At 40.2% G+C, this 26,245-nt stretch overlaps 1 protein-coding gene across 1 annotated transcript in view; it reads right to left on the bottom strand.

Moving 5' to 3' along the window:
* The window catches only part of rnf19b (ring finger protein 19B), a 40,229-nt gene extending 16,516 nt beyond the window's left edge, over window positions 1-23,713 (bottom strand). Inside the window, exons 1-2 of the mRNA XM_005752708.1 lie at window positions 23,444-23,713; window positions 3,273-4,544 (exon numbers count right to left, since the gene is read on the bottom strand). Of these exons, the coding sequence (XP_005752765.1) occupies window positions 3,273-3,937 (665 nt within the window). The 5' untranslated portion in view covers window positions 3,938-4,544; window positions 23,444-23,713. The remainder of the gene's footprint in view (window positions 1-3,272; window positions 4,545-23,443) is intronic.
* Between the last annotated feature and the right edge of the window lie 2,532 nt (window positions 23,714-26,245).

The following is a 26,245-nucleotide window of genomic DNA, read 5'->3' as shown; positions in this document are numbered from 1 at the left end:
CAGGTTAAGCTAACAGGAGAGGCATGTTTCAAACAGACCCAGAGGGAGCCAGGAGACTCATTAAAGAGCTCTGCTTAAAAAGACATTTGCAATATCGATCAAAAAATGCCCGTTGAGGTTCATTTACATCCCCATAGAGAGTAAAACCATCCCACTCATGGATTCAGGCTCAGAGTTGAGCAAACAAGGTGCTTTGAAAACCTGAAGTGGTGAAGATGTGACAGCAGAGCTGTGACACGATATAATTATAAAGCAATTAATTCCCCACAAAGCAGCGGTGTTTCATTTGGCTGATAAAACTTTCTTTGAATATTTATTATAACCAGAGGGTGATTCATACACGTTTTCTGCTTTCTTAGCTTTTATAAAGTTGCCCAAGTTTGAGTTAAAATGTGTTATTCTGCATTTATGGTCCTCACAGGTTTTTATCTCATATTCTAATAACTTCCTGTCTGGGCAAAAATAAAATCATGCTGAGCTGAAAGGCACAATGTGTGGCTGCCAGCAATCATGGATCTGCTTCCTGCACCAGCACAGATGAGCTATAGATTTACTAAAGTAAATAACATCAGTGTGTAATGGTCATGAGGTCATTCCTGACTGTAAAAGTAAAGCAAACAGAGCGTAATGAGAAGAGAAAGGGTGAAAATGAGTTCATTATCCTTTTAAACGCCACAAAGATTGATTTTAAAGATAAATGTTATCCCAGCTTTGTAATACATACAATTACATTACATATAAATGTAAGAAACAGCCAGTGAACTGACTGATTTCATGATGAACGCACAATATATATATATTTATAATAGGTCTACAAGTGCTTGTTAATATAATCCACCACATACTGCTCTAAAAGCTGCAAAGTCTGGATGAAAGTGCATGCAGCTGCTTAAAATCTACTTTTAAAAAATTGGAAAAAGAAGTTTACATATGCCATTAATCCTTGATTATTTTACCTCTTTGAAACAATGCTATACTTGAACTTTATGCATGTAAACACACAGATTATGTGCATTTGCAAACTAAAAAAGGACATTAAAAAAGTATTAATCGTAGCACGAGATGCCTCATCGTTACAAATGTAATATTTCTGCCTTCAAAAGAATAAACTCGTTTTATATAAATGACTCATGACTCCCATGCACGGCTGTACTTTCACAGCCCACAGACTTTCTAAAGCTACTGAAATGAATACAAGAGTGAAAATACTGCATTTTGTTTTTAGATTGTGCCAAATCTTCATTTATTGGGACAAAAATCAGTAACTAATAAACAAAAACCAAAGAGAAACAAATGCACATAAAGGCCCATATAATCAGAGATTTATATAGCTTTGGCTTCCCTCTGTAACAATACCTGTGTTACTATACAAAACCAAAGCAGAAGAATATCACTGAAAATCTGCGTTCTGTCTTCCCACACGGACAGACACGCACTCACGCACACAAACACAAACACAATGAATCACTCCTGCTTTCTATGATGAAACAAACGCCTCTCATTTGTTCCAGAAACCTAACCAGAGCAGCGACGCTACCTCTAAACCCATCTGACGCTCCCCTCCTCTGACCACAGGGCCACCTCTCAGGCCTCTGACCCACTTACAGCTTCTCCTCTACTTTGAAATTTGAGCCCTCGCTCTGCGTCTTTCCTTCTCTCTCAAACTGGTCGGCTCAAAGCAGTTCCTGTTTAGTTTAACCCAGACAGAAAACTGACGTGAAATCTGAAGTAACACCCTTTATCTGAAATTGCAGAAGAAAGAGTGAGCAAATAACGTTTAACAGTAACCGACTGGGCAATCTCGCACGTCAGCTGTTGGCCGGTAATTATAGCGGAAATCCTTTCGTTGGAGATGCTAACGTACTAATATTTATGTATGCTTATCTGATGACTTCTTCATTCAAAACCAGACGTTAACTTGAAACTCCCTAAGTTTCGTTATGCTTCCAGCTTTGGAGAAACTGATCTTCAATTTATTCTCTTTCAGATATAAAATGACTTCTGGCATTACTCAAGCACCTTCACCAGTAAACTGAAGTGCCTCTGGCTTCACTACATTTTCACTTTGAGTCTCACTCACAGCCTCGTAGTCTAGTTTCTCTTTCTCACTCTGACTTTGTTTGTTTTTTATAAATTACGCAATGTGAATTCCCCCAAAGGCCGCACAGACCTTACCACAAACGGACCAGGGCTCTAAAGCTTGATTTGTATAATCGCCTTAATCCCCCAATCAGATAACTTGATAATATTACATAAACAGGAAGACGGAAACAAAGCTGAAACTGAAGCCGGAATTTCACCTTACTGTAACTGCTCAGTCTAACCATTAGAAGAGTCATTCATTCATTCATTCAGTGCTATAAATGTTGGTTTTCCAACCCATTTTTCTTTCCACTGGTATCAGAGATATACGCATGGTATCCTTTGCCATCTGTGCTGCTACACTCCGGGTTATCACAGTAGTGCTTTACATCTCATACTCCCATTTCCTAACATTAAAAACACTATTATGTCATTAAGAAATCCATTTGAACGCAAAACTCAGCTTCTTCTCATCCTAACCAAGTAGATTTTAGTGCCTAAACATAACAGTACAGCGAGTACAAACGATACTTGTGTGCAAAGTGGAAAAAAGTCCCAAACTAGATGCAAATTGTGGTCTCCGGGTTGACAAAGTTGGGTGTTATGTTATTGCCACTCCTCCGGTTTTACAATGTGGACTTTATTCTGTCAAAAGGGACCGTTATATGTGGGCTGCAGACAGTGACAGCAAAAAACAAGTCATGCATATCTGTAGGACAGTAGTATTTGACTGCCTGGCAGGAGAACGTGGTGCATTTTACTATAAAGGATGGCACAGTGACCCACAATGACATGTAGCTGAAAAAATACCATGACTGAGCGATTAGTTGAGGGACAGAGCATTAATGGTAACCACTTACTAATAAGTGAAAACTGTGGTTGTTAATTTGTTGGTTTTTGATTCCCAGTTTAAAGATCCCTGCTTCTTTATGACTGTACAAATATTTTGGGTTTTTGCTTATTCAAGAGAGAAAATAGGCCACTTAACTATGTCACCAATTTTCTGATATTTTTTCCGTCTACGACAAGAACATAGAGCTCATGAGGTGAAAGAGGCAGGAAACTGGTGATAATATCACATGAACAGTCAAACAAAAGCACCCAGAAGTGGAACCAAGCAGCAGCATCAGAGCAAAAATGCAGATTTTATCATTGAGACGGGGCTGAAAACACAATTTGCAGGCTCTTACCCGCAGTCGGGCGCCGGGCACCATCGGCAATCCGGATCAGAAGCGAGGCACCTCCTCAGTAGGAATTCCTCATACTTCTCCATCAGGGCCGCATCATCCAAGATGTCGGCCACCTGCCGCGGGGCCAGCCTCTCGGCACACTCGGGGCAGCTGAGCTGGACTCGGCTCTCTGTGATTTCAATGCGGAGGTACTGGCGCAGGCAGCAGAGGCAGGATCGGTGGCTGCAGCCCAGCAGCTCGGGGAGCTGGTCAGCGGGCTGACGCACCAGGCACAGGGGACACTCCAGGAGATTGGTCTCCCCGGAGGAAGCGCCTCCACCCAGAGACGGCTGGCTGGAGGAGAGTGGCTTTGAGGGGGTGCCGGAGGCTGCATCCTGGGGGGTTGTGGCGGTTGTGGCCGTGGTGGTTGTGGTGGGGTTAGCAGCAGCTGCAGCAGCTGCAGAACTCAAGGCGGAAGGATGCAGCTGTTGTTGCGTGTGGTGATGATGAGATAAAGGGGTGGCCGCTCCTCCTTTGGGGGCCCTGGTTCCCCGAGAGCTCCGTTTACCGTGGAAGAGGCTGTGGAAGGAGATGCGGCCCTGGCGCTTGCCTGGCGCACGGCACTTAGGGTTGGGAACGCCACTAACTGAGGAGTGAGGCGACTCTGAGTCCTTTTCTGATCCCATTTTTCCCCGAAGAGACAGACAGGGTCGGTTATTGTCCCCTTGTACCGAGGGACTCTGAACTACTCAAACACACACTCTATCAGACACACAAGGGTGGATTTGTCCACTTGTGAAGCCAAACTGGAATGCAAATGCTACTCCGGTTTGAGGCTGAGAAACTTGAGAAACAGTCTCCCTCCTCTTTTTTGTTTGATTGGAAACAAAACCTTATCAGCAAAACAGAGACTGAGATAACAGATAACCACAACAGAATATGAAAAGTGAAAAAAAAATCCACTTAGATTCCCACAGTACTTTTCAAACTTGGCAGTCAAAGCACTCGCGAAGAGAAAAAAGCCTCCAGCCTTTCATCTTTTAGGCAGATGTTAAGGTCCGACTTTAGTGTGACTCTCAAAAGATTAATGTCAGTTTCAATCAATTGCTCTCCAACAAAAACAGACAGGGCAAAAAAAAAGATAAGAGAAGAATCCAGGGAGCCTGACTCAGTCCAAATGTTGAAATAATTCCTCCGTTTTCATCCGATTCTCTTGAGCTGTATTCAGAGCGTCTCCTCCGTTCACCCTCCTCTGCTTCTTGTTGAGCACCGGCTTCTCTGAACGCTCTTTTTCTGTCAGGAAGAAGAGAGCAGGAAGTTAGTACAAAGAGCATGCTCAGTATGACACACACCTCTCTTCCCCCCGCCCCCCCCCGTCTCTGTGACTCTGCTTTGCTCTTCCTGGGTTTCGATCTGATCATTAACTCCTTAGATAATCTGAACCGAGTATCTATCTGTGCTAATTACATTTAAACCCACAAACACACACACGCACATTAATGAAATCAAATGTTTTTCTGTATGTGTTAAGTAACCATAATTGAGAGGTTAAACAGGACACATCTGGATGAGTTAAGCCACCAATTAAATCCATGACATCATCATCCAGCCCGGCCAATGGTGTGTCCTTGTGAAACCAGTCTCTCTATCGCTCTCCATCACGCTGAGCATCGCAAGCTCTTCCTCCACTTCACACTGCGCTGCTAGTGCCGTTGCCATGGCAATGCTCACTATGAGCGAGGCAAACAGCGACCCACTCTGTGGCTCTGGCACTTATGTACGCACACACAGAAACACACACGCAGCTGAGCATGAACTGCTAAATGGATTCGCATCGAGACACATGTGATTGCGCGCGGGCACACACACTCAAAAGATGTTTTTTTAGCTGTAATGCAGGTACAAATACACGTTGAAACACGTATGCATTCAGACTACACACAGGCACACATAAACAAGTACATTTTTCCTATTGTCTAAAGACATATACAAACACACACACACTCATACTTAAACATCAGATATGAAAAAGCATGGACTCACATGTTCATTCTTGTAAAATAACAACACACACACACTATAAATGAAAAATGATAATAACGCATGCACACAAACACGCAGAGTAGTAATGTAACTGCAGTATATACCAACACACAGGTAAACAGTTTTACACCCAATAAAATCCAACACAAAGATACTAAATGGCAAACGGGAGGGTTGAGAAATGAAACCAGAATGGAAGTGATTACACGTGAAGTTCCTCTAGTGGCCACTTGAGGCATCTAAAAATGAGTTAATTCCCCGTGACTCCCGTGATCGATGCGGAAACAAACATGTTTACGGCCTTTTTGGGCTCTAAGACTAGATTCTTCCTTCATAATAACGGTGAATTTCTTTTAAACACAGCCAATTAAAATGTGTTCAGGCTTAAAATTAGTGGCACGGCTGCCTTGACCGACAGACAGAGAATCCCTCCTCTTCTGGATTGATTCAGGTCGCAGGAGTTTTTTAATGGTAGCTATACCTCTCGTTTACACTGAGCTTGGAAAAATTGGATTGAAATACTTTTCTGTCTATAAACAGAACGAGTGACAAAAACTCTCTGATTTCTCTGGAACTTTTTTAAAATAGATCTTTTTATTAGCATTTTGTTCATGTAGAAAAAGAGAACATATTGCAAGTAACAGGTCTAGTGTCCTTGGATCAACAGACAATACGTTTTTTTTGCAATACTAAAGTCCGTTGACATCGATAACAATCTAGTAACTAGCAAAACAGCTTCTGACGATGTCTGCTGAGCCTGAATTATGCTATAGCCCCTCCCCCTGCATTCCCAACAGGAAAAAGAAAACCGGTACATTTTAAAGGGCTGTATTTATCTATCTGCAATGACCATCGCATTTCTCATCATGTATGATGTGCTGTTTTGTTATGTAGTTCTCTGACTTAGATTTTTTATTTCTTGTTTTGCACATAGGTGAAAAAAACCCCTCTGATTTGCACTCATATAGTTTATAAAATCAGCTTGCTAAACAACCTCGCTAGCATTAGGTGGTAACTTAGCACTTCACTGTCTTAAATATTATCACTTCCAGCTCTTCCGGCACTGAGCAAAATGTTAATACTGAGGTTTCCAAAAAAAACATGAGCTGTCATGATGGGTATTTCCATCTTTTGCGTACAGTCTATGGAAAACACAGATATGCAAACTCATAAAACTCCCCACAAGCCTATTAAAGAAACACAACATGTATACAATGTCACACTCAAACCCGTAAATGAACATACACTAGCTCACAATCTAATCACCTATATGTCTGAATAACTGCCGCAACCTTAAACGTGATAATTATGTTCAAGGCGCACACACACACACACACAAGTGAGCATACACCACCATCTGAATACACCCATTGTAATTATGTTCTCACTACAATTGCAGGCTGTGTGAGCTTGTGTGTGTTATCACGTTGCAGATTTATTTGTGTGTTTCTACGCGTTTCTCTGTAACTACTAAAAGCTCCTGGAAGCTCTCCTTGAGCTCCATGGAGCTGGGCATGGTTGGAAATGTCATGTGGCATTAGAGATAATGGAACAGACAATAAAGTGAATTAAAAAGACTCAGGAAGCACGGTCACACTTCCTCCTCAGCAGTGCAGACATTTATTGGTTTTCTCTCTGTTATCAGCAAATGGCTGACCGGCATCTCTGATTGCCTTAGCGTTAACAAATGTGATTATGAACACCAGTTTATAAGCTTTTAACACACACATAGACCCATGCACACACGCTTACATGCACTATATGTTGACCCAGTAAACATCACACTGTTCAGGATATTGAAACCTGTGGTTCTCTGTGGGAAGAGTGTGACGCAGGAGTCACGTGAGCAGCAGATAAGCTGATCAATCACAGCTCAGCAGACTGGCTGAGGGACGTGTCTGTGGAGCTGCTCCTCCGGGCTAAGCTGAAAGGTCTGATCCCAGAGTTTCCAGGTCATTAGCAAAACACAACTGATTATACGGGCCTGTATTGTATCTGCATTTTAAATGCAAAAAGCTTTTTTTTAAAAAACAAAATCATTTAAATATGTTTTGTTAAAGATATAAACAATTCTGATGTTTAGTGGTTACATTTTATAGTCAAAACAGATCAAATGTTAATGATTATTATTAGACGTGGCGTGGACTTTCTGATACTGGCACGCATGTCCGACACAGACTGAAGGTGAACCTCAGCAGTTTTGCAAATCTCTTACATATTTTTTCTTGTAAAGAAACTTATATAGTCAGACAGTCTGACCAACAGCTCGGAGCATCAACCAATCAGCTTCCTAGCTCTCTTATTCTGGCTCAGGACACTTTAGGAAAAGAGATCCTGAATCTCTGTTTCCAAGTTAAGTAAAGGTAAAAAAATCTGACTCCAAGGGTAAACTGTTAACAGAGAGTTGGAGGTCACATGTATGCCAGGCTTTTACAAAAATGTCCACATACATGTAATGAAAGTGATGAAATAACTGATAATTATGGTGTAAATGCTTAAGCGTTACAAGAGTTGAAAACCTTTTAAATATTCAATGTTTCTACAAATTTGCAGTGCACATTCATTCAGTCACAGAGTGGATACAGTGGTGCTAAAACACTGTTTTATTTATTTAGATGACTTCCTCATAATCTGTTACTGCAGCTGTTATACTGGTTTTATATTTAGGGAAATAAAACGGTACTATAAGATAGGTTAAGGTCAATGAGTGTCCTTGTTCAAATCCAGTACTAAAATATGTAAAAAATACAGGTGTGCATTAACCAGTGGACTGTGGAGGCTTTAACGGTAAATAACTGAGAAAGTCAAATGTAAACTGTCATGGTGGGAGTTTTTTGAATAACAAACAAGGAATAAAACAATAAAATGAGAAACTAGCTATGAAGTTATCAAACCGGTAAATGTCTGCAGAGCTTTATAGTTCAAAGCATGAACTATAAAGAAAAAAAAACTTACATGGTAATGGAAAAGGAAAGAAAAGGTCGGTTTCAAAGTGCATATGAGGGATTCATTTGATTTCCTTCAGTATGTTTGGACATTGGAGCTATTTTAAGCCTTCTCTGCAGCAAGTGCATTCATTATCAACGAAACCATAACCGTCACAGTAACTTTCAGTTCCACAGCCAATCTGATGATTCACTGTGATTCTCTCAAACACTGAAGAAAAACACTCCTCAGACATTTTTCCAAGAAATGAAAAATAAAGTCTGGCCAGCTTTATTGTAGACAAAGTAAACCTCCATGTCCAGATGACGAAACAGGTGAGGAAACCAATTTTTGGTTTAATCTGATATGATCTGAACTGGCCTCGCCTGTCAGCACCAATCACTCTGACAGCAGTCACTATAAAAGCCTAAATGTCACGCACTGTTGTTTTATCAAAGGAAGAAACAATGCAACACGAAGCACACACGTTCGGCCAGAAGAATTACCTCAAAAACCAAATTCTAACAAACTGCAAGCTGCAGGAAGAGGAGGAAAATACTTCTGAGCTGTAGTCAGAAACCAAAACCAAAGGAGGATATCTACTATCAAAGTACATCATTAAACTTTTATGTGCATTTTTAACACATACCTACACGCAGTGTGCTAACAAAAATAAATATCTGCTGAAAGCAAGCACGGCGGTTCATCACTCGCCATCTTCTCTGGGTCAAACTGGGTCTTTGTGGAGATGTGTATAAAAAGCCAGCAGTTTCTAAATATACACCCCCAGCAGCTCTGCGTGTAAGAGCCCTCTCCTCTGCGGCAGCCTGAGCTTCACACGCTGTTTTTTTTCCTCTAAATGTGTGTTTTCATCCTCCAATGCAGGGTTCCCATTTGGCCCAGTGATCAGGGCTGCTGGAACTGGAATCAAACTGGTTAAAGTTTTATCATGTGCCTGCTCAGTGATGCTGTCATCATTATCAGATGTTTTTAATGAGAACGCACAGACACCCACTATCTGGTTTTCCTTTCTTTTCTTTTCTTTTTTTAGGAGATTCTCCAGAACTGATAAAGATTGTTTCACCTCTCAAAGGAGGAAACAACAAAGATTTCTTCATCTTGTGTCAAATCTCTTTATCTATTTGCTTCTTTGCGGAATTATTAATTACTGAAGACTGGTCTCCAAGATTTTTAAAATGGGCAATCAGAAAATTCCTACCTAAACAAACCACTTCAAAATTTGCTTGTAAGTTATAAAGATTTCAAACACACCTCCTGCCTCTATAAACAGACTTTAGGGGAGCGCGCTGCCTTCAAACAACACGATAACCGCAATAAAATGCAACATTCAAACAGCGAGAAAACGAAAACGATTCTGTTGAGAGGTACGAAGAAAGAACAATGTGTCACAAACTTGTTTGTTTGTAAAGTAACGCCTAGATTATCCTCTAATGCAGACGTGGACACGGATGGCTGGAGACACCGCGACGCAGCGCTCGTTCCTGTTATACTCTTAAAGATTGCTGCCTGGGGCGCGTGTGCACTTGTTGCATTTTTTATGCAAAGTCTCTGCTTACGAGCCTGCATGGTTTTCGTGCCCTCCCCCCCAGCAGGCAGGCACAACTTATACTATCAAATCTATAATTATAACATTTTCTGTTTATAATATTCTATTAGGCGACACAGTTACATATTAGGGATTGAGGAATGTGCATTTATTCTCATTTAAATTTCACACAATTTTGGCTTCCACAGATTATTAAAACAGGATAATTGAGATAAAGCGATCACTTGTTGTTCTCCTAAATCACTTCCCAATAATGCGTTATTACTTCATTTTTTGGCACAGACGGTAGAGTCGGGTGTTTTCCAGTCGGCAGGTTGGCGTTATGATCGGTCTTGTCGATAAGTCTTTGGGAAAGTTAGTAAACCCCAATCTGCCCCCAATGCATCCAGTGTGTGTGAAAGTTAAATAGCGTTTAAAGGAACAGAAAGTGTATTTGTGTGTGTTTGCAGTGCTTTGAGGCGCCATGTATTTGGTTATTTACAGTTACACTTAACAAAACAGTTCTCCTTTTCTTCTAATTCAGAAAATAATGATTATAATCGTGCCTGTTATTTTGCTATAATTGAGCAAAAAGGCTACTTATTAATACACATTAATTTAACCATTACGTGAAAATCAATACGCAGCTCCTTTGAATGACGACACAAACCGATGATGAGTCAGTGTGGAAAAAACAAAAAAATTAATGAGGAACTGATCTGAAAATGGCATTAACAGAAATGAGTCCACGCACAGAGTATCTGCAGCCTCACCCAGAGCTAACAGCGAACATCATTCCCAGCATTCCCCACCTGGCTTCAGAGTCAGGCTTAAGCCAGGTGGTGCACTTCTTTCAATAGGTGGAGTCCTACTCAAAAAACAGCCAGTTTCTGTTTGAATTGTTGATTTTCTTTCTTTAAAGCACTCATTTGTGTTCTTCATCATTGTCACTGGTTTAATTGGTTTGTTTTGCACTGCTACCATCCAATTTCGTTGACATTATGAGCCAATAAAGTTATAATTGGGGATGTTGTGAGAACGCACTGTTTTAATGGATGCACGCGTTTCATTAATTATTTATCAAACTTGGTATCTGGAGTCACGACAACTCTGCATTTCTAATTTGTCATGCATTTTTTAACCTCTTTAGCAAATGAAGTGTTTGAATAAAACAAAATAAAAACAATAAAATGCAGTTTTTACTAGTGGGAATTTTATCAGTGTTACGTTTTTAGATGATGTGAGCATCTACAGATCTGGTTGGTTTGGTCCTTGGAAGCTTTGTTAGAATGATGATGGGGTAAAGGTGACGTGCTGCGATGTTATGGTTAACTCAAAGGTAAGGGGTGTTGGAAAAATTGAATGTCCTCACAGAGATAGCCAAGCAAACGTTTGTGTGTGTGTGTGTGTGTGTGTGCAGCGTTCGTGTCGTGCTTTGGCAGATGGGCCTGAACAGCCTGAGAACTTCACAATCTGGACTTGATTTGTTATCAACAGGCTCACACGCACTTTGTTCTACACTTGTCCTCCTACTCCACTGCTGCTCAATTCAGCACACACACACACTGCAGGCTGCTTTAACATGCAGCCTTCCAGGATCTACATGCCTGTAATAATATTTCTCTGCCCTGCTTTAATCATCAAAGCTTCAAAAACATGAGGTTAAGTAACTGTTTCATCTGAAAAAAAAAGAACTAAACTTTTTCTTTTCACTTTGGACTTTTGTGGAAATTATTATTATAACTATCATGCATCCTAACTGCAGCCAAGCCACCTGACAGCGAGGGTCATTCCCACAGTGCACTCTTGTTTTATAGCAACAGTTCTCAAACTCGATTCTCATGACAAGCAGAGGTTGCTTTTCATCTTTGCCAGGACAGTCAGGTGAATGCAATTACCTGCCCGGTGGGCTGCATTTTTGCGACTGCCAAAGCCCGCTGCTTTGTAGAATGATATTTATTTCTCCTGCTCGCCTGTTCGTCTCTCCATCTGTTCCACATTTTTGTCCAAATTAAGGTTTTGACAGCTACTGGCCAAATTCCCATGAAGCTGTTCGTGGTCCCCGGAGGACTTTTTCTGTACTGCAACAACTAGATTCAAATGTCCTTCTGCATGAACAATTCCAGAGTTTTCTATGTGCTCTGGCTCAGTTTTGAGTTTCAGAGTGCAAAAATCCCAATGCTGATAACAAAACTGGTATGCTGACATACTGCACATTAGATTTACTAACACAAAGATAGCTGAATCCATGCATCACATATGTGTTTGTGAGCCTTTATTCTTATTTTATTATCACGACCCAAACATTTGAACATACATCCTGATGATACACATACATGCAGATTATACTAAAACAATTTGTTTGTGGACTCCAGGCTTCGATAACTACTGCACAGTTACAGCAGTGTAACATCTTTGTTTAATGTTGATTAACTTTCTGCTGCAGATACGGTTTTGATGACAATCTGTGGTGACAACCGCGTTCATAAAGAGGACACATTATACTAATTTAGAACACCATATTTTGAATCTTGGACTCTAACAAAAAAGCTTTCTCTGACTCACAAATTAAAATAACCTTTATTCATCTTATACTGGGCCTTTGGGCCCCTCAGTTCATCTTCCCAGTTGCAGTTTACTTTAATCTAATTGGCTGTCACAAGCTCAAGGTTGTAACAAGAGGTGGGCGGGGCTTCTGTGCTCACAGCCAGGATGCCCATATTAGCGATATCCTTCAGTCTATGACAACATACTGAGCCAAGGAACAAAATAACAATAATAATAATTATGATGATGGGGATTGTTTCTAACTTTGGACATGTTTTCTTTGAGTATTCAGCACTATGAAAGGTCTAAAGAAAAAACAGAGAGGTATACAGGAAAGTCTTAAAATGTAAGAAGGATTCAAATCCTTTGAATATTCTGATAAACTCACTTTAGTGCTTAATGTGACACAAATGTTTCATAATGTGAGATTTCAAAAATTCAGAGTATACTAATGATTTCTCTTGGTGTCAAACATATTAATGTGAATCTTTTCAAAATGTGTCATTCCACATTTTTTATTCCATCAGAACATCAACCCAGATGTTGTAGGCTTTGCAAAGTTAGCATATGCAGAATAAAACACACCATATATCGATAGTTTAATGTGGACGTGTAAGCTATGCTCTTAATTTAGATCCAGCGTGTCCCAGCAGGCAGCTTTAACCTCATTGACTCCACGGTGTCTCCTGTAACTTCCGGATCTCGTGGATTAACTAAAAGGAAAAATCATCCACGTGTTCTTCATTTAATTCAACATGATGTAATAATAACTGCAGCCTGTAAAGGCCACTAGTAGAACTCTTAATCATGTAGTTTACAAGACAATAAAACTATAATAGTCCAAGTTCCTAAACCGCCACAACGAGTCCTCACAGCCTAATTCTGGACTCGGTTTCCTGAATCAGAGCGAGAGACAAACAAACAGACAGAGTGAGGCCGGTGCGATCTGCAGGTAATCCGTCCTCAGCAGCTCGCAGACACAATGTTCTGTCTTAGACGGTGAATCTACGCCTCAGCACTTTGGGATCCTCCAGTTTCTCCCTGCAGGGCATGAACTGCCTAAACTGCTGCAGCTCAGAGCACATACTCGCCACACCCATCCTACAGGAACATGCGTTCACACAAAAACACTTTTTATCCAAGTTCAACTGGGTTTAAGTATAGTTAGAAGTAAAATCCAGTTTTGAGTTCTACTTGCGTGTATAACAACGATTTGATGTTTAATATTCAGGTGTCCTTGTGATCTTCCTTCTTTATTATGACATCTAACTCAATATACTTTGGCAATAATCCTAGGACAAATTTCCCCTAAGGTACAATAAAGTTTATTTTACCTGCTCTGACTTGACTTGTTGCCTTTTACTGAATATATTTCTATTCATCTTTTTGACCCTTGATGAAACGGTGCAGTGGGAACTTTGGGATGGACATTTTCCAGCTAACTCACCATTAGTGCAAGCCCGGTATGCAGCATGGATTGTAAGACTGAAATGATTCAGCTAATGTGGGCCCTGCTAGCAGGTTACTCCACATTAGAGGCCATGATGAAGGATGATTGGACACACACACACACACACACACACACACACACACACACACACACACACACACACAATGACACGCACACGAACATTCACACCAACATGCAGTTCGAAGTAATCAGCTGTGCGCTACAGGTGTGCAGCTGTCAGAACTAATTGCTGTTATATAACACGACTCGCCGCCTGCCTCGTCATTGTCCGCACAGGGTTCACGCTACAACACACACATACACACACAAACACACACGAAGGTGAGGTGAACATACATGAACAGCTCACAGATTCGCGTTTAATGAAGTCCCTGTGGAAAAATCTGATACGATATGTGATAATAACACACCACTAGCTCTTTATCTATTAAAAACGATAACACATAATAGATGAAGCGGCTGAAACTGAAACTAATTATACTTTTTGTGGTTTCGGCAGTTTAATCTACAACCGGGGGCAAACACAGATACAATTAGGGAGCTTTGTACATGAAGGACTTGTATTACATGATTGGGGAAGTGTTCCCATTTAGAACATGTTGTGCACACATTTTCAGACGATAATTTACTTTTTTTAAAAATCCAAATAAACTATTAGCCTGCTGTTGTATCACTAAAAAAACTTTAACTATAATAACTTTCAGCTGCTTTCTTAGCTCCCAAGGCTTCGCCACAGTGGATGGACCTGCTTGTTTGATTTGGCACAGATTTTATGCCGGATGCCCTCCCTGATGCAACTCTCCCATTTATCTGGGATTGGGTCCGGTGCTGGGAGAGCATTAGCTTGCAATCTCCTGAAACTCATTATAATATCAAACACACGAGCTTTATCAACAATACAAAATTAGCTTAGAAAAAAACACTTAGTTTAAATGAGTCCTAGTGGTGTACGACGGCATGCATGCATGGGGAAAAAGCCGACTATTCAGCCCATGTTTATTTGTTAAGTGGGAACAAAATGAGTTTCTATACAGCCCTAAGGTAAGTAATGGTCTGAGCATGGCCAGTAAATTAATATCTACACAAACAACAGTGATGAAGCAAAATATTAATTTGACTCTATGCAAAGTAGTATTAAAAACCCTCCATTATTATATAAATTACCTTGCTGCAAACCTAACCGCAGAGCTTTCTAAGTAATGACGTGACAGGCTGCAGCCTTTTGTGTTTACAAGACACATCTCTCCTCCACTCTGGGTTTCAGCCAAAGTGCCTAAACCCTCCCATTCCTAAGAACTTGACTGAAGTTTATTGTCTTTGCTGATTCCAGAGAAAAATGTCAGGCTGCTTTGACTCTGATCTTTCTTTTTCTCATTGGCTCATTCCTCTTGTGCAGCTGCAGATCTGCCTGAGGAACAGAGTTTCATCCTCTATGGATTAAAAATTGTTATATAGGGGCGATGGCAGCCCCTCCTTTGACCTTTGATGGATGTTTTCCTCCTGCTCTCCCAGATTCTAAAATATATAAACACAAACATGTGGTGGCAGATTCAATATGCCACCAGGCACAACCTCAATAAAGCAAACGCCACTTAACATTTCTTTCCAGTCTTTCACGAAACACATCAAATCAGCCTAAACTGATTATCCTGTTGTTGCGCTCAGCTCATTCGAAGGCATCTTATCAGTTCGGATAAAAGCGTCAGCTAAAAGGCTGCAGTCTAAACCGACTGATGACAACACGAGAAAGTCCGCAGAGAGCAAACAGCTCGGCTCAGGCTGTTATCCTGTTTGTAGTGATACCGAGTAAAGCCCTGCTAATCTGAGAGCGGGGGCCAGGAGTGGAACAGGTGGTCCCCCTTCTCAACCAGCAGCTAATAATGCACAATGTGTGTGTGTGCCTGTGTGTCTTCAGAGAAGACAGCTAATTAGAATCAATAAGCTAATAGGCTAGCTGGCCCTGTTGTAAAAATGCCTCTGTGTGTTTTTGCAGAGCAACTGCAGCACAACGCTGAATTTCTGTGAACTTGTGCCAGAACTTCTAGGAGGAACTTACGTCTTCATCAGTGTCTTCGAAGAATGCAGCTAATAAAAGCATGTGACCCATTATTTATTGTTTCATAAATGCTTTGTTGAACTTGGCAGTAAAGTGGTCATTCTTCTGTTGTTATGCACAGTTTGACCCTTATTGTTATTAATGGTTTGCACGGGCCATCTCGGGTCCCGCTTCACATGCCAAAATTTCCCAGGGTACTGGTAAGACAGCACTTTGCATGTCAGCTGCACAGCTGTATGGGCGAATGAGCGAGTGAGAGATCAACTGTAAAGCCCTGATGTCGAAAAAATAAAACACTTTAAACGTTTAGACCTCCATAGTAGCAGCACATGCATACCACTGTGGAGGGCCATGAGTGCCAAAACAAATTAAAGAAATACATCATTAAAAAATTAATTCAATGTGTTATTAATTAATAAAACTGGTAAATAATGAATTTCATTTAAGACATTTTCTATTCAATATTAAATCATTAAAAATGTATTTATTTAATTCATTTTGGCACTCGTGGCCCTCCATACATGACTAACGTCTAAATGTTCCTTCACAAGAAGAAGTCAAGCAAAAAACACTGTCACGGTTGATCGGCCAAGGTTGCTTCTTCGGAGCACTATTAGCACGATTAGATATCATGGCTGCTCATCAGGGTTATAATAATAACGACCTCATACTTTACTGCTGAATCACGGCCATCTGGTCATACTCAACTTCTTTCCGCTGTATTGCCTCATTGCACAAATCATTTCTTTATAGTTATTCACAACGGCCACTACCTGTTGTTCCCAATGAGCGTCAAACATTCAAGTATTCACACCTGCAACCTGCAGGAGGACGGTCATGGGAAATACAAGAACTAGTTTTGGTAACGACTGAGTGATTCCTGGTTGATGTTTTAAATGCCAACCATTTCTCTTTCATTATGAGCTTCCTGTCATTCACAACTATAAAAGTGTCTCATAAAATTCCAGTTAAAACACCTGTAAAAGAAGAAAATGATGTCTTTATCAACGAATAGAAGTTAGCCTCACTGAGGTGAAGATCTGGATGTATTAAGGAGATGGAAATTGTTGGGTACGTGAACAAAAATATCACGGGGCAGAGCAACCATGACCACAAGGTGGCCGAGATAAATCCGTAAAACCTTTTTGCACAAATCGATTAACTTAATTGTGATAGTTTAGAAATATAACTACATATAAAAGATATAAAGGTTACGTAATTTAAACTGACTTATATGGGTCATTACCATTTTACTTCATGAAAGTCATGCCAGGAAATTTATCTTGTTCCATGTTTGGTATGTATCAGGGCTGGCAGCCTCCAGGGCTAAAAAAGCAAGCCAACACGAAAGTGCCAAAAACTGTAGTGCCCCTGTGGGCCCTGGAGGCTGTCCCCAGAAGGAAGTCAATCCCCAAGATTCCCATGCTAACATGGCCAACTTTACAGCATTAAAGCGTGTTTACACTCCGGTACATAAACCGGTTTCGGGCCGTATGGATGGTCTCTTTTTTGTCTTTAAGCAGTTAAAGCACTACAGTTTGGTTCAGCCTCTCCAAGAAGTCGGGTTCAGGTTTTCCTGCGTGGAACTCTAGTACGTTGTTTGTGTGTTGAACAATAAGAGACTATAAATGTAGCTTGTTAACCAAGCATACCAGCAGTCACTTCTGACTGAAAAAAGCCAACACAGCGGTGTTGAAGATGGAGACTATCCCAGCTGTCTTGGGGCAAGAGGCAGGGTCCACCCTGGACAGGTTGCTAGTCTGTCGCAGGGCTAACACATAGACACAAACAACCATTTGCACTCACATTCACACCTATGGGCAATTTAGTGTTTCCAATTAACCTAACCCCACTACCTGCATGTCTTTGGAGTGTGAGAGGAAGCCGGAGTACCCGGAGAGAACATTGCCGCCACACAGAAAGACCCTGAATTTAAACTCAGGACCTTCTTGCTGTGAGGCAACAGTGCTAACCACCATCCTGCCCTCTTTAACTGTTAACAAGAAAATCATGCTTAAACCTAAAGGATCTGGAACTAGACAGTCTTGCTTTTAAAATCCTAGCATGTTTTGGCTTCATATATAGTACAAAAAAACCCTGAATATCATTTAAAAATGTACTAAAATGTTAACACCAATAAATTCACTGCTGCCAAAACTCTAGTCTGTCACATTTAGTGATTATTTCACACTGTTAATTTTATTTACGTGCAACTTTGTATCACTAATCATACTTTTATTTCACAATCAACCACGCCTCAGCAATTGCATACATCTGAAAGAGATTGTGCGCTGATAAGATTAGCTGGCAATTTTTTTCAGCGTGGGCTGAAAAAAATGAAACTGTTTCGCTTTCATTTAAGTTGCGTTCAAAAGAAAATGAGCGCTTACTTTAAACACCTAGTTTTACTGTAAGGGTTTTGAGTGCAAAAAGGTCTGCAGAGAGACTAAGTCACATTTCTCTAAAAAGCATTTTCTGATGAAGATCACATGATTTTTATATCAGTTTTATTTTGTAAGCCAAGCAGAATGAGCTGGGCGATGATGCTGATAATGGATAATATTCTGTGGAAATGCAGCTCGTACAGCCTCTTCCTTGGAAACGAGCACACACACAAGACCTGCATACTATCAGAGTGTGTGTGTGTGTGTTTATATAAGCCTCTCCCCTGAGAACATTTACAAACAGCTTGTCAAATTTGGCTCACCCTAAGCTTGTTGCTTTCTTTTTTAATGACTGATATTTTTATTGAATTTTGGATTAACACAGAGAGTCAGAACTCTCAAAGACAAAGAAAGGAAACATCTTAAAACAGACAAACTCTGCATCCCGTGAATAACAGAAAGTCTGATTAATGAAGAGAGCTTCAGGTAAATTTTAAAAAGGTCATCTATTCACATGGCACCACAACAAGAAGCAGATTAAAAACTTGAGCTTCCTTCCCTGTGAAATGAATTTGAATAGAATAAAATATTTGAATCACCCGCATGAAGCTGTGCCATCTATTTATTCTGTTCCCACTCCCTTTTTCTCTGGAACTGGACAACGCTGTTGGCCACTTTCCATATCAGCACTTTACTGCTGCTGCATTCACTCTGTGCCTCTAATCTTTCTATCCATCCATCTCTGAGGCCTGTTACTGATTACTGAAGATGCAGAATAATTTGTTTCAGGAACTATTAGTGTCATACATTTGATAATTAACGTTAGGCATCAGTTTGGGACTTTGGTGCAGACATAACCTGATAATGAGAACAACCAGGCATGAGATTCATTTTAATAGCTACTTGGTTTATTATTCTTTGTGGTTAAATGTTTAGATATGGTTTTAAGGTTAAGACTGTACAGTAAATGTGACTATTTAAAGCTGGTGTTTTAGCTTCTTTTTAGCTGCTGTTTTGGATCTGAAGCCTTCAGAGTCACTGTTTTGGTTTGACTTTAGTTGCAATTGGCTAGCAAACTAGCTAGCAGCCACACTGCTACCCATTCTCTCAGGAGGTGGTGGAGACCAAAACAGAGCCAGAAGGAGAAACGTTGCGAAATACGAACCAAGAGTGTTGGAAATCAGAGTTACTTAGTTTATCATTAGTTTTATGTCTTATATTTAGGTTTGAGTTACTTTCCAGTGTGGGTAGTTTCAGTTTAGTTTTGCTCAGTTTTTAGTCTTTGTTTTAGTTTTATTTGCAAAGTGGGTGGTAAGATTTCTGAAGCTCAGATTAGACAATACAATAGAAATAAAACACTTCATGTAGATATTCCTGCAACAAAATGATTTGTGCTTGGAATGGTTGACTATTCACCCTATATGACAAAAAATAAAACTACATTTTATTTTTGTTAGTTTTGTGAGTACATAGTAGTGTTTTAGTTAGCTCTCACTCTTTTTTTAAATTGTAGTTTGTGGTTTTATCTGTTTTGGATCTTTGCAATCAGACTAATGCCAAGGTGTGTGAGCACAGTCTCCCATTAGCACTCATAGGTGTGGCTAGTTTTACAGGTGAGTTTCAGAAGCTGCGCTGCTTTGTTGGCATTAAATATCGGCACAATTTGCAGTTGTAAATGTTAGTACCGTAAATCTTTTTGTGTGCTTGATTTAAATGTTCTCCTCTCTTTATTTCACACCTTCAGAAAGGAACGAAAACAAATCAGTGGCAAAAATCTCACAGTTTCCACCTCCTATACGCACTTTTTTTAAAACACCAAAACCCAGCTTGTGCTTCCACAACGTGCTAGAAAATGTGACCTATAGTGCCTTAGGGGCTATAGTAACAATGCTTTTCTCTTTATCTGCAGTATACTGTACAAATTAAGTGATTGATTGTTTGGCCATTAAATTTTTGCGTTTTTATTTGATCATTTTTAAAATATTTGCCACTTAGATTCTTTTCATGGACAAATTTACTAGCTAGCTGACTGACTTTGGCTCTACTTCACACTAACACCGGATATTTTCTATAAATCAGTCGACAGGCAAAGAACAGAAATCAGCTCTAGTGATGAGTAATAACTGCAATTTATAAGAAATGACTAAAGAAGAATTTGCCCTGCTCGATAAAGTTACCACAAATACTGTCTTAGTGACTAATATCTATCTATCTGGAAACACATAAAATGATATTCTTAAGGGATTCAAGCAGGGGAGGCAGATGGGTACACAAATGGAGAGTTTGAGTTTTCTCTCTCTCCCACTGACGCTCATTAACACCTCTCCCACACACACGCACACACATAAAGTACGCTGAGAGTCCAGAGCGATGCAGTGGAAGGTGGAGGTAGAGAGAATCAGGCTGGGAGCTTCTATAATTAGAGGAGCATTCAGGAGCCATACTGCTGAGTTGTTGAATGTTTAATGTGAGGCCGAGAGCCGCTGCGGTGACTGAGAGGAAACCTCTGAGCTCCTATGCATCTCCTCATAACACACAAACTGAGGCACGCACAGCGAGGGACGGGGCGAGCGGCAGTAGTAGTAAACTGAATGAGTGGATTCAGGTTTCAGAAAGGAAACAACAGCACACACACACACACACAGTCCATCTGAGGGTGTAATTCCCGGCTATTGTCTGTAACCTGAAACTCGTAATGGCACAGAAACTTGAAACTCCTGTGGATGAGGTAATCCTCTCCAAATATAGTCACTTGTAACACTTTTTAACTTCACTTCTTTGTACAATATGCTGTGCTTAATGCGGTTTGGTTCAGATGACACCATATTCCTTACCTATTGCTTTGAAAGGCTTTTTCAGTGAAAATTTTAAGACTGTTAAATGTTTTAATAATGTTCTATGACTGATTTTTTTTTTACAGCTGCACCTGTCCTGTAAAACGTCTCTGGAGATGCTTCCAGGCAGCTCAGTATGCAAATAGATTTGTTAAACAAAACATTTAAAGCTAACAAGCTGAAGACCGAGACATTAGAGATTAAAATTTAAACACAGTTCCTTGAACAGATGTGTTCAAAGTACTATTTTACATCTCTGTGTTTTTAGTGCTGCACTAATCAGGTGCTTTGGATTCGACTCCATTCTACTGATCCTATTAAACATAGATTACATTTGGCACATTGGTCCAGTCCATTAAATAAAATGATAACAGCCCAGTTCCACTTATCCACAACCACAGTTAAAAACAGCACTCGGCTACACTACCCATGTACTTTTTTTTGATGGACTCTACATGTGAGATCCTGGAGAAAGCCCACGCAAACACAGAGAGAACAGAATGTGTTTCTCGAGGTCAATACAGATCTTTGAAATTTTAAAAACAATTAGATTGACTTTAAAACGTTTTACAGAAGAAAAAATACATTTGTCAGCGCACTCTAGTGGCCTCAAACTATGTCAAACATGCATTTTTTGGCATTTTCTCCTGCTATTAATTTTACAGGTTCACCGTAATAAACCTGTTATTAAATGATATTAACTGATATTTGGCCCTTTTTTTGGTTAACTGACAAAATTTATCTGATATAACATAAGGATTAAAAAAATCCTGGCTATATTGCCTTTTTCTAGGATGGGGAAAGGTATTCAAAATGTGACCTTAAAACAAAACAGCACTGGCCATTCAAAGGTATCATCACGCTCTGGGAGAGGTAATAATTGACTATTAATTGACTTTATGCATCCTCTTTGTTTTTATGCTTTTCCTTATTGTGTGTTATAAATATTTCGTTGCATAACAGACATGAAAAGAGTACAACTGATCCCTGTGAGCCAAAAGCTCAGGCTTCAAACTGCTCTAAATGCTCAGTTTATCATCCCAGCAGCTTCACCCACCTGCTGGTAAAACCTTCTGTTTACGAGGGCTAGCCAATCACAAGAAAGTTGTCTTAAAGGCAGATGATGGATTGAGGTGAAGCACAAAGGCTGCGTATTACGTGAAAATCATTTTGACATGTGAATCATACACGCTGAGAATAAAAACAATGTGCAGGAAATAGTTCCTGTTTAGTAAAAGGCCCGGTCAACACTGATAACAGGCCTACTTTACGAAAACCAGCCAGACAGATTTACAGACTGTGTCACGTCTATGCCACATTCAAAGAATCAAAACAAACTCATCATGCTGACTCACCTGCACTCCAGTCATAAAAAGATAAATATTAGTATTGGTTATTTAAGGGGTGACTTGAAAAAAAAAAAGAAACATCATCACAATCTGTAAATCTAAGCAAATCTACTATTTGATGTGTCATTCACCAAGACCAGTACGGCAGTTAAAGAGTTTTTCTTTAAGCCTTTAAACACTATTTACAAGGATGTCAAATAACTATATGGAAACGTGACACAAACGGGGACGCCTCATTAAGCCTGAGCTCTCATCCCAACATCAGAACTGAATCATGTCATTATTTACAACTCATTTCAGCTCCTTATCTGATTCATAACATCTGCAAGGGCACCAGTTCGTGCTGGCTCACTTGTATTTGGTTGTGCTGCTTTTAGTTTGAGCGTTTCAGAAAACCCTACACTGGGGTGCTGGTGATGGTCACCACACCCCGGCGGTTCAGAAAATCTGGCCTGAAACAGAAGTAAAAGCCCCCAAAACATAAATATTCATATTCCTGTGAGGAGTGTTTGAGGAGCTCTAAGCTTCTGTAACACCTCCTCTAACACTGCGTTTTATTATCATGTAAGGCTTCTGCTGCCAGCTTCGTTTTCACAGTCATGTTTAATGTATTTTTTCCCATCTTTTATGGAAAATACACGGTGTCCTTAGAGCAGAGTGACCGGGGAGTGGCAGAACAGACAGGAATGTGTTTTAAAGGCAAAGCCAGGGCAGCGTTTTAACTCTCAGGATGACTTGGACATTCTGCTTCCATAGTTTAGGGTTACACTGCAGCAGCTGGGCTCGTCCTCGCTGTATTTAAACAGCCTACATGACTGAGATTTTTCCAAAAACGTGGATGGTTTGCTTTGAGCTCACCTGTGACTATCAGGCTTTTTGAATGACCATTCAGAAAACAGTTATTTTAGTAGCAAACAGATCTACGGCCAGTTTTGTTTTATTTATCTCATACATTCAAATATAAAGAGACACATTTAAATTCGTGACATGTCTGTTAAGCAGCTCATGCAGCAGAGGGTTCATCACCGGACACTCACCCTGCTCAGGACCGGATTTCTTCCACAGGAGAGGCTGGGGAGCGATGCGGCGGCCGCTTCGGTGCTCCTGTGCTTGGCTCGCTGATCTACAGTCTGGGTGTAAACCGTCCTCCGTTACCGTGCCAGCCTCTGTCTCTCTTCTCGGGCTCGGCGGGGGGTCTCCTGGCAGGTGACGGCGGACTCTGATTTTCCTGCGCCCCGGGAGCGCAGCGCAAAAACTCTAATCTCCGCAGCTCGCTCCGCGTCGCCTCGCGCTCTCTGGTTGCCGCCCCACCGCCCCCTGACGTCATGGAGGAAAGCCCTGGCCGGTGACGTCACGTCACCGTCAATGTGGAAACCCCTCCCCGTGGCGCAAGGGCTAGTTTACTGTAAATGTGCAAAAATAAATAAATAAAAAGGACAGATTTGCTTTAGCTGCTTCTTAGATTACCACCTCTAACACAGCAGCACCATGTTTATCTATTAAGATATCTGTCGGTAATACATTGGGTCCAAATCCCAAACGATGGTGAACTCATTTCTATTAAACACATCAGTGAGCAGAAGCAGAAATCCCTCCGAGAACAAAAGTTTATTGTGCCAAAATGTTTCAGATAAGACATATTTACAGCGCCTTTGAAGATAAATACCACAAAGTGCTTCACAACAAAACAAAAATTTACCCAAAACTAAGTGTAAAAAGATTTTAGGCGCTTTTTAAAAACAGATCATGGAGTCCACGCATTTCAGAGTTTCTGCTGCTATCAAAGCTCAGCCTCCTAGTTCTCAGTCTTGTGCTGTACAGCCAGCAGGCCCTGGTCACATGACCTCTGCTGGGGATGAAAATTTAAAGTGTTGTACAGTAGTACTCTCTCATGCAGGGCTCTAAAAGCCAAATCCGAAATGTTAAAGTGGATTCTGTAGTTAATGTGGCGCGTCAGTGACCTTTAAGTGCTTAGAAGACTCAGTGAGAAGTCTCAGAGAAAATATGTCTCAATGAAGCTTTGCTAAGACAAATGAAAAATGAATCAATAACCCAGATGTGATGAAATATAGGCGCGGCACGATGATACCTCTATTAGTCATAAAAACAACACCAAGCCAGATATTTAACACAAGCATTCAAAGTGAAGACTGAGTCTAAACCTACACATAGAACTTTTAGTAAAGTAATTTAGTGGTAAGGAAACCTGAAGTTTCCATGAGCTTCGCTAAGTTGGAGAAAAGAGGCAGCCAGCCAACCTTTAAGTCTAGGAACACATTGTGGCTTAAGGGAGATATATATAGCGTAGATGTCATCTGCATAGTAGTGATAAGAAAGGTCTTTATATGTTCTCAAATGTCTATGTTTCTTATCACTCAAAAGCCAGCAGATATAACAGAAACAGTACAATCAAGATGTTGCTGGAGACGCCTGCCTGAAAAGGATCAATTATTAACAGTTTTTAGGAATACTTTTGGGATGGATCTATAACTGCCAAGAAGAGACGGGTCGAACTTGGAGTTTTTAAAAAGTGGCTTAAAATTACCAGGGACCTGATCAGAGACCAGGGAAGGATTCATTACAGTGAGCACACAGGGAGCATTTAAAATGTGAAAAGAATAGGAGGATGCTTTCATCGAGTTACCTCAGATAAAGAAACACGTTAGTCTTTCTAACATAACAGACGGAGCGAGAGGTAGAAAGAGACACGATGAAAGAAATGATGATGAAGGAAAATATTTCCCCAGACCCTGAAATGATTCCACTTTCATTTTAGAAAAAAAATACTAATAGTGAGTAATCGTTTCACCTATTAATAAACACAGCCTTGAATTCCAGCCACACTTCTTCACGTAGGAAACATGACTGGAATGTCATGTCTTAAATAACATCTTATACAAACATATATCATCAACAAGCAGTCTGATACCAGGAGATAACTATGACATGCTTTGTTTGAAGGACACAATAGATATATACGCACAACTATTCAGAAATGTTGCAATCCCACATTACATACGTTACCTTACAAGAGAAACTACAGAGTAAACATAAATAATATAAACACATATGAATCTGTGAGGAAAAAATAATGTTACAATCAATTTAAAGCTTACAGTTCAGAAGATTTAAATTCCTTTTGATCCAAAAATAATTTGACCTTTAAAATACAACTTAGACGTTACCCCATACAAGTTAATAGTTTGTGTTTTATTAGAAAGAATCCTAGATCCAACAAAGAGCAACCAAAGCAATGGCAAGAACATATAATACCAGGATAAAAATGCAAGAAAGTGTATGTTGAGGGGTTAACCGTCACTGCTTTGAGCCCACGTGCTGCTTTGCAATAATCCAGGGTGACTACTCTGTGCTCGGCTTTTCTAAAAGAACCTCTTTGTTCTTATTGGTTACTCTCCTTTTCCTACAATTAAAGGAGGAAAGGTTTTCAGTATGAGTCATGCCAGATGCGTGTCATCTTTTCCTGTTTCCAAAAAAGTCTTTATTTGAGTAAAGACCAAAAAGAAAACCTTTTTCTTCTTTTTTTGTAATTTACAAGTTAAAGATATTTGATGCTTAGTCTAAATGCGAAGGATCAGTAACTGAATATTTTCAGTTTACAACAATACAAAAGGAAAAAACGCACTTTCACATTTGAGTTACAAGCAAATCTCAGAAACAGTGCCCTCTAGAGAGGGTTAGGTGACTTCTGCAGGATGCAGCTGCTGCTTCAGACTAAGTTGCAGGTAAGCTGCAGGCATGACATTTGGGTTAAAGTGATCATGTGATTTTTATGCTCAGACAAGTTCACATGCCCTTATCTGCTGCTTATCACCGATAAA

This window comes from Pundamilia nyererei, unplaced genomic scaffold (genome assembly GCF_000239375.1).
Source record: "Pundamilia nyererei isolate P.nyererei 1_Seehausen unplaced genomic scaffold, PunNye1.0 scaffold00374, whole genome shotgun sequence".
NCBI lineage: Eukaryota > Metazoa > Chordata > Actinopteri > Cichliformes > Cichlidae > Pundamilia > Pundamilia nyererei.
This window is presented reverse-complemented; position numbering and strand designations above follow the sequence as displayed.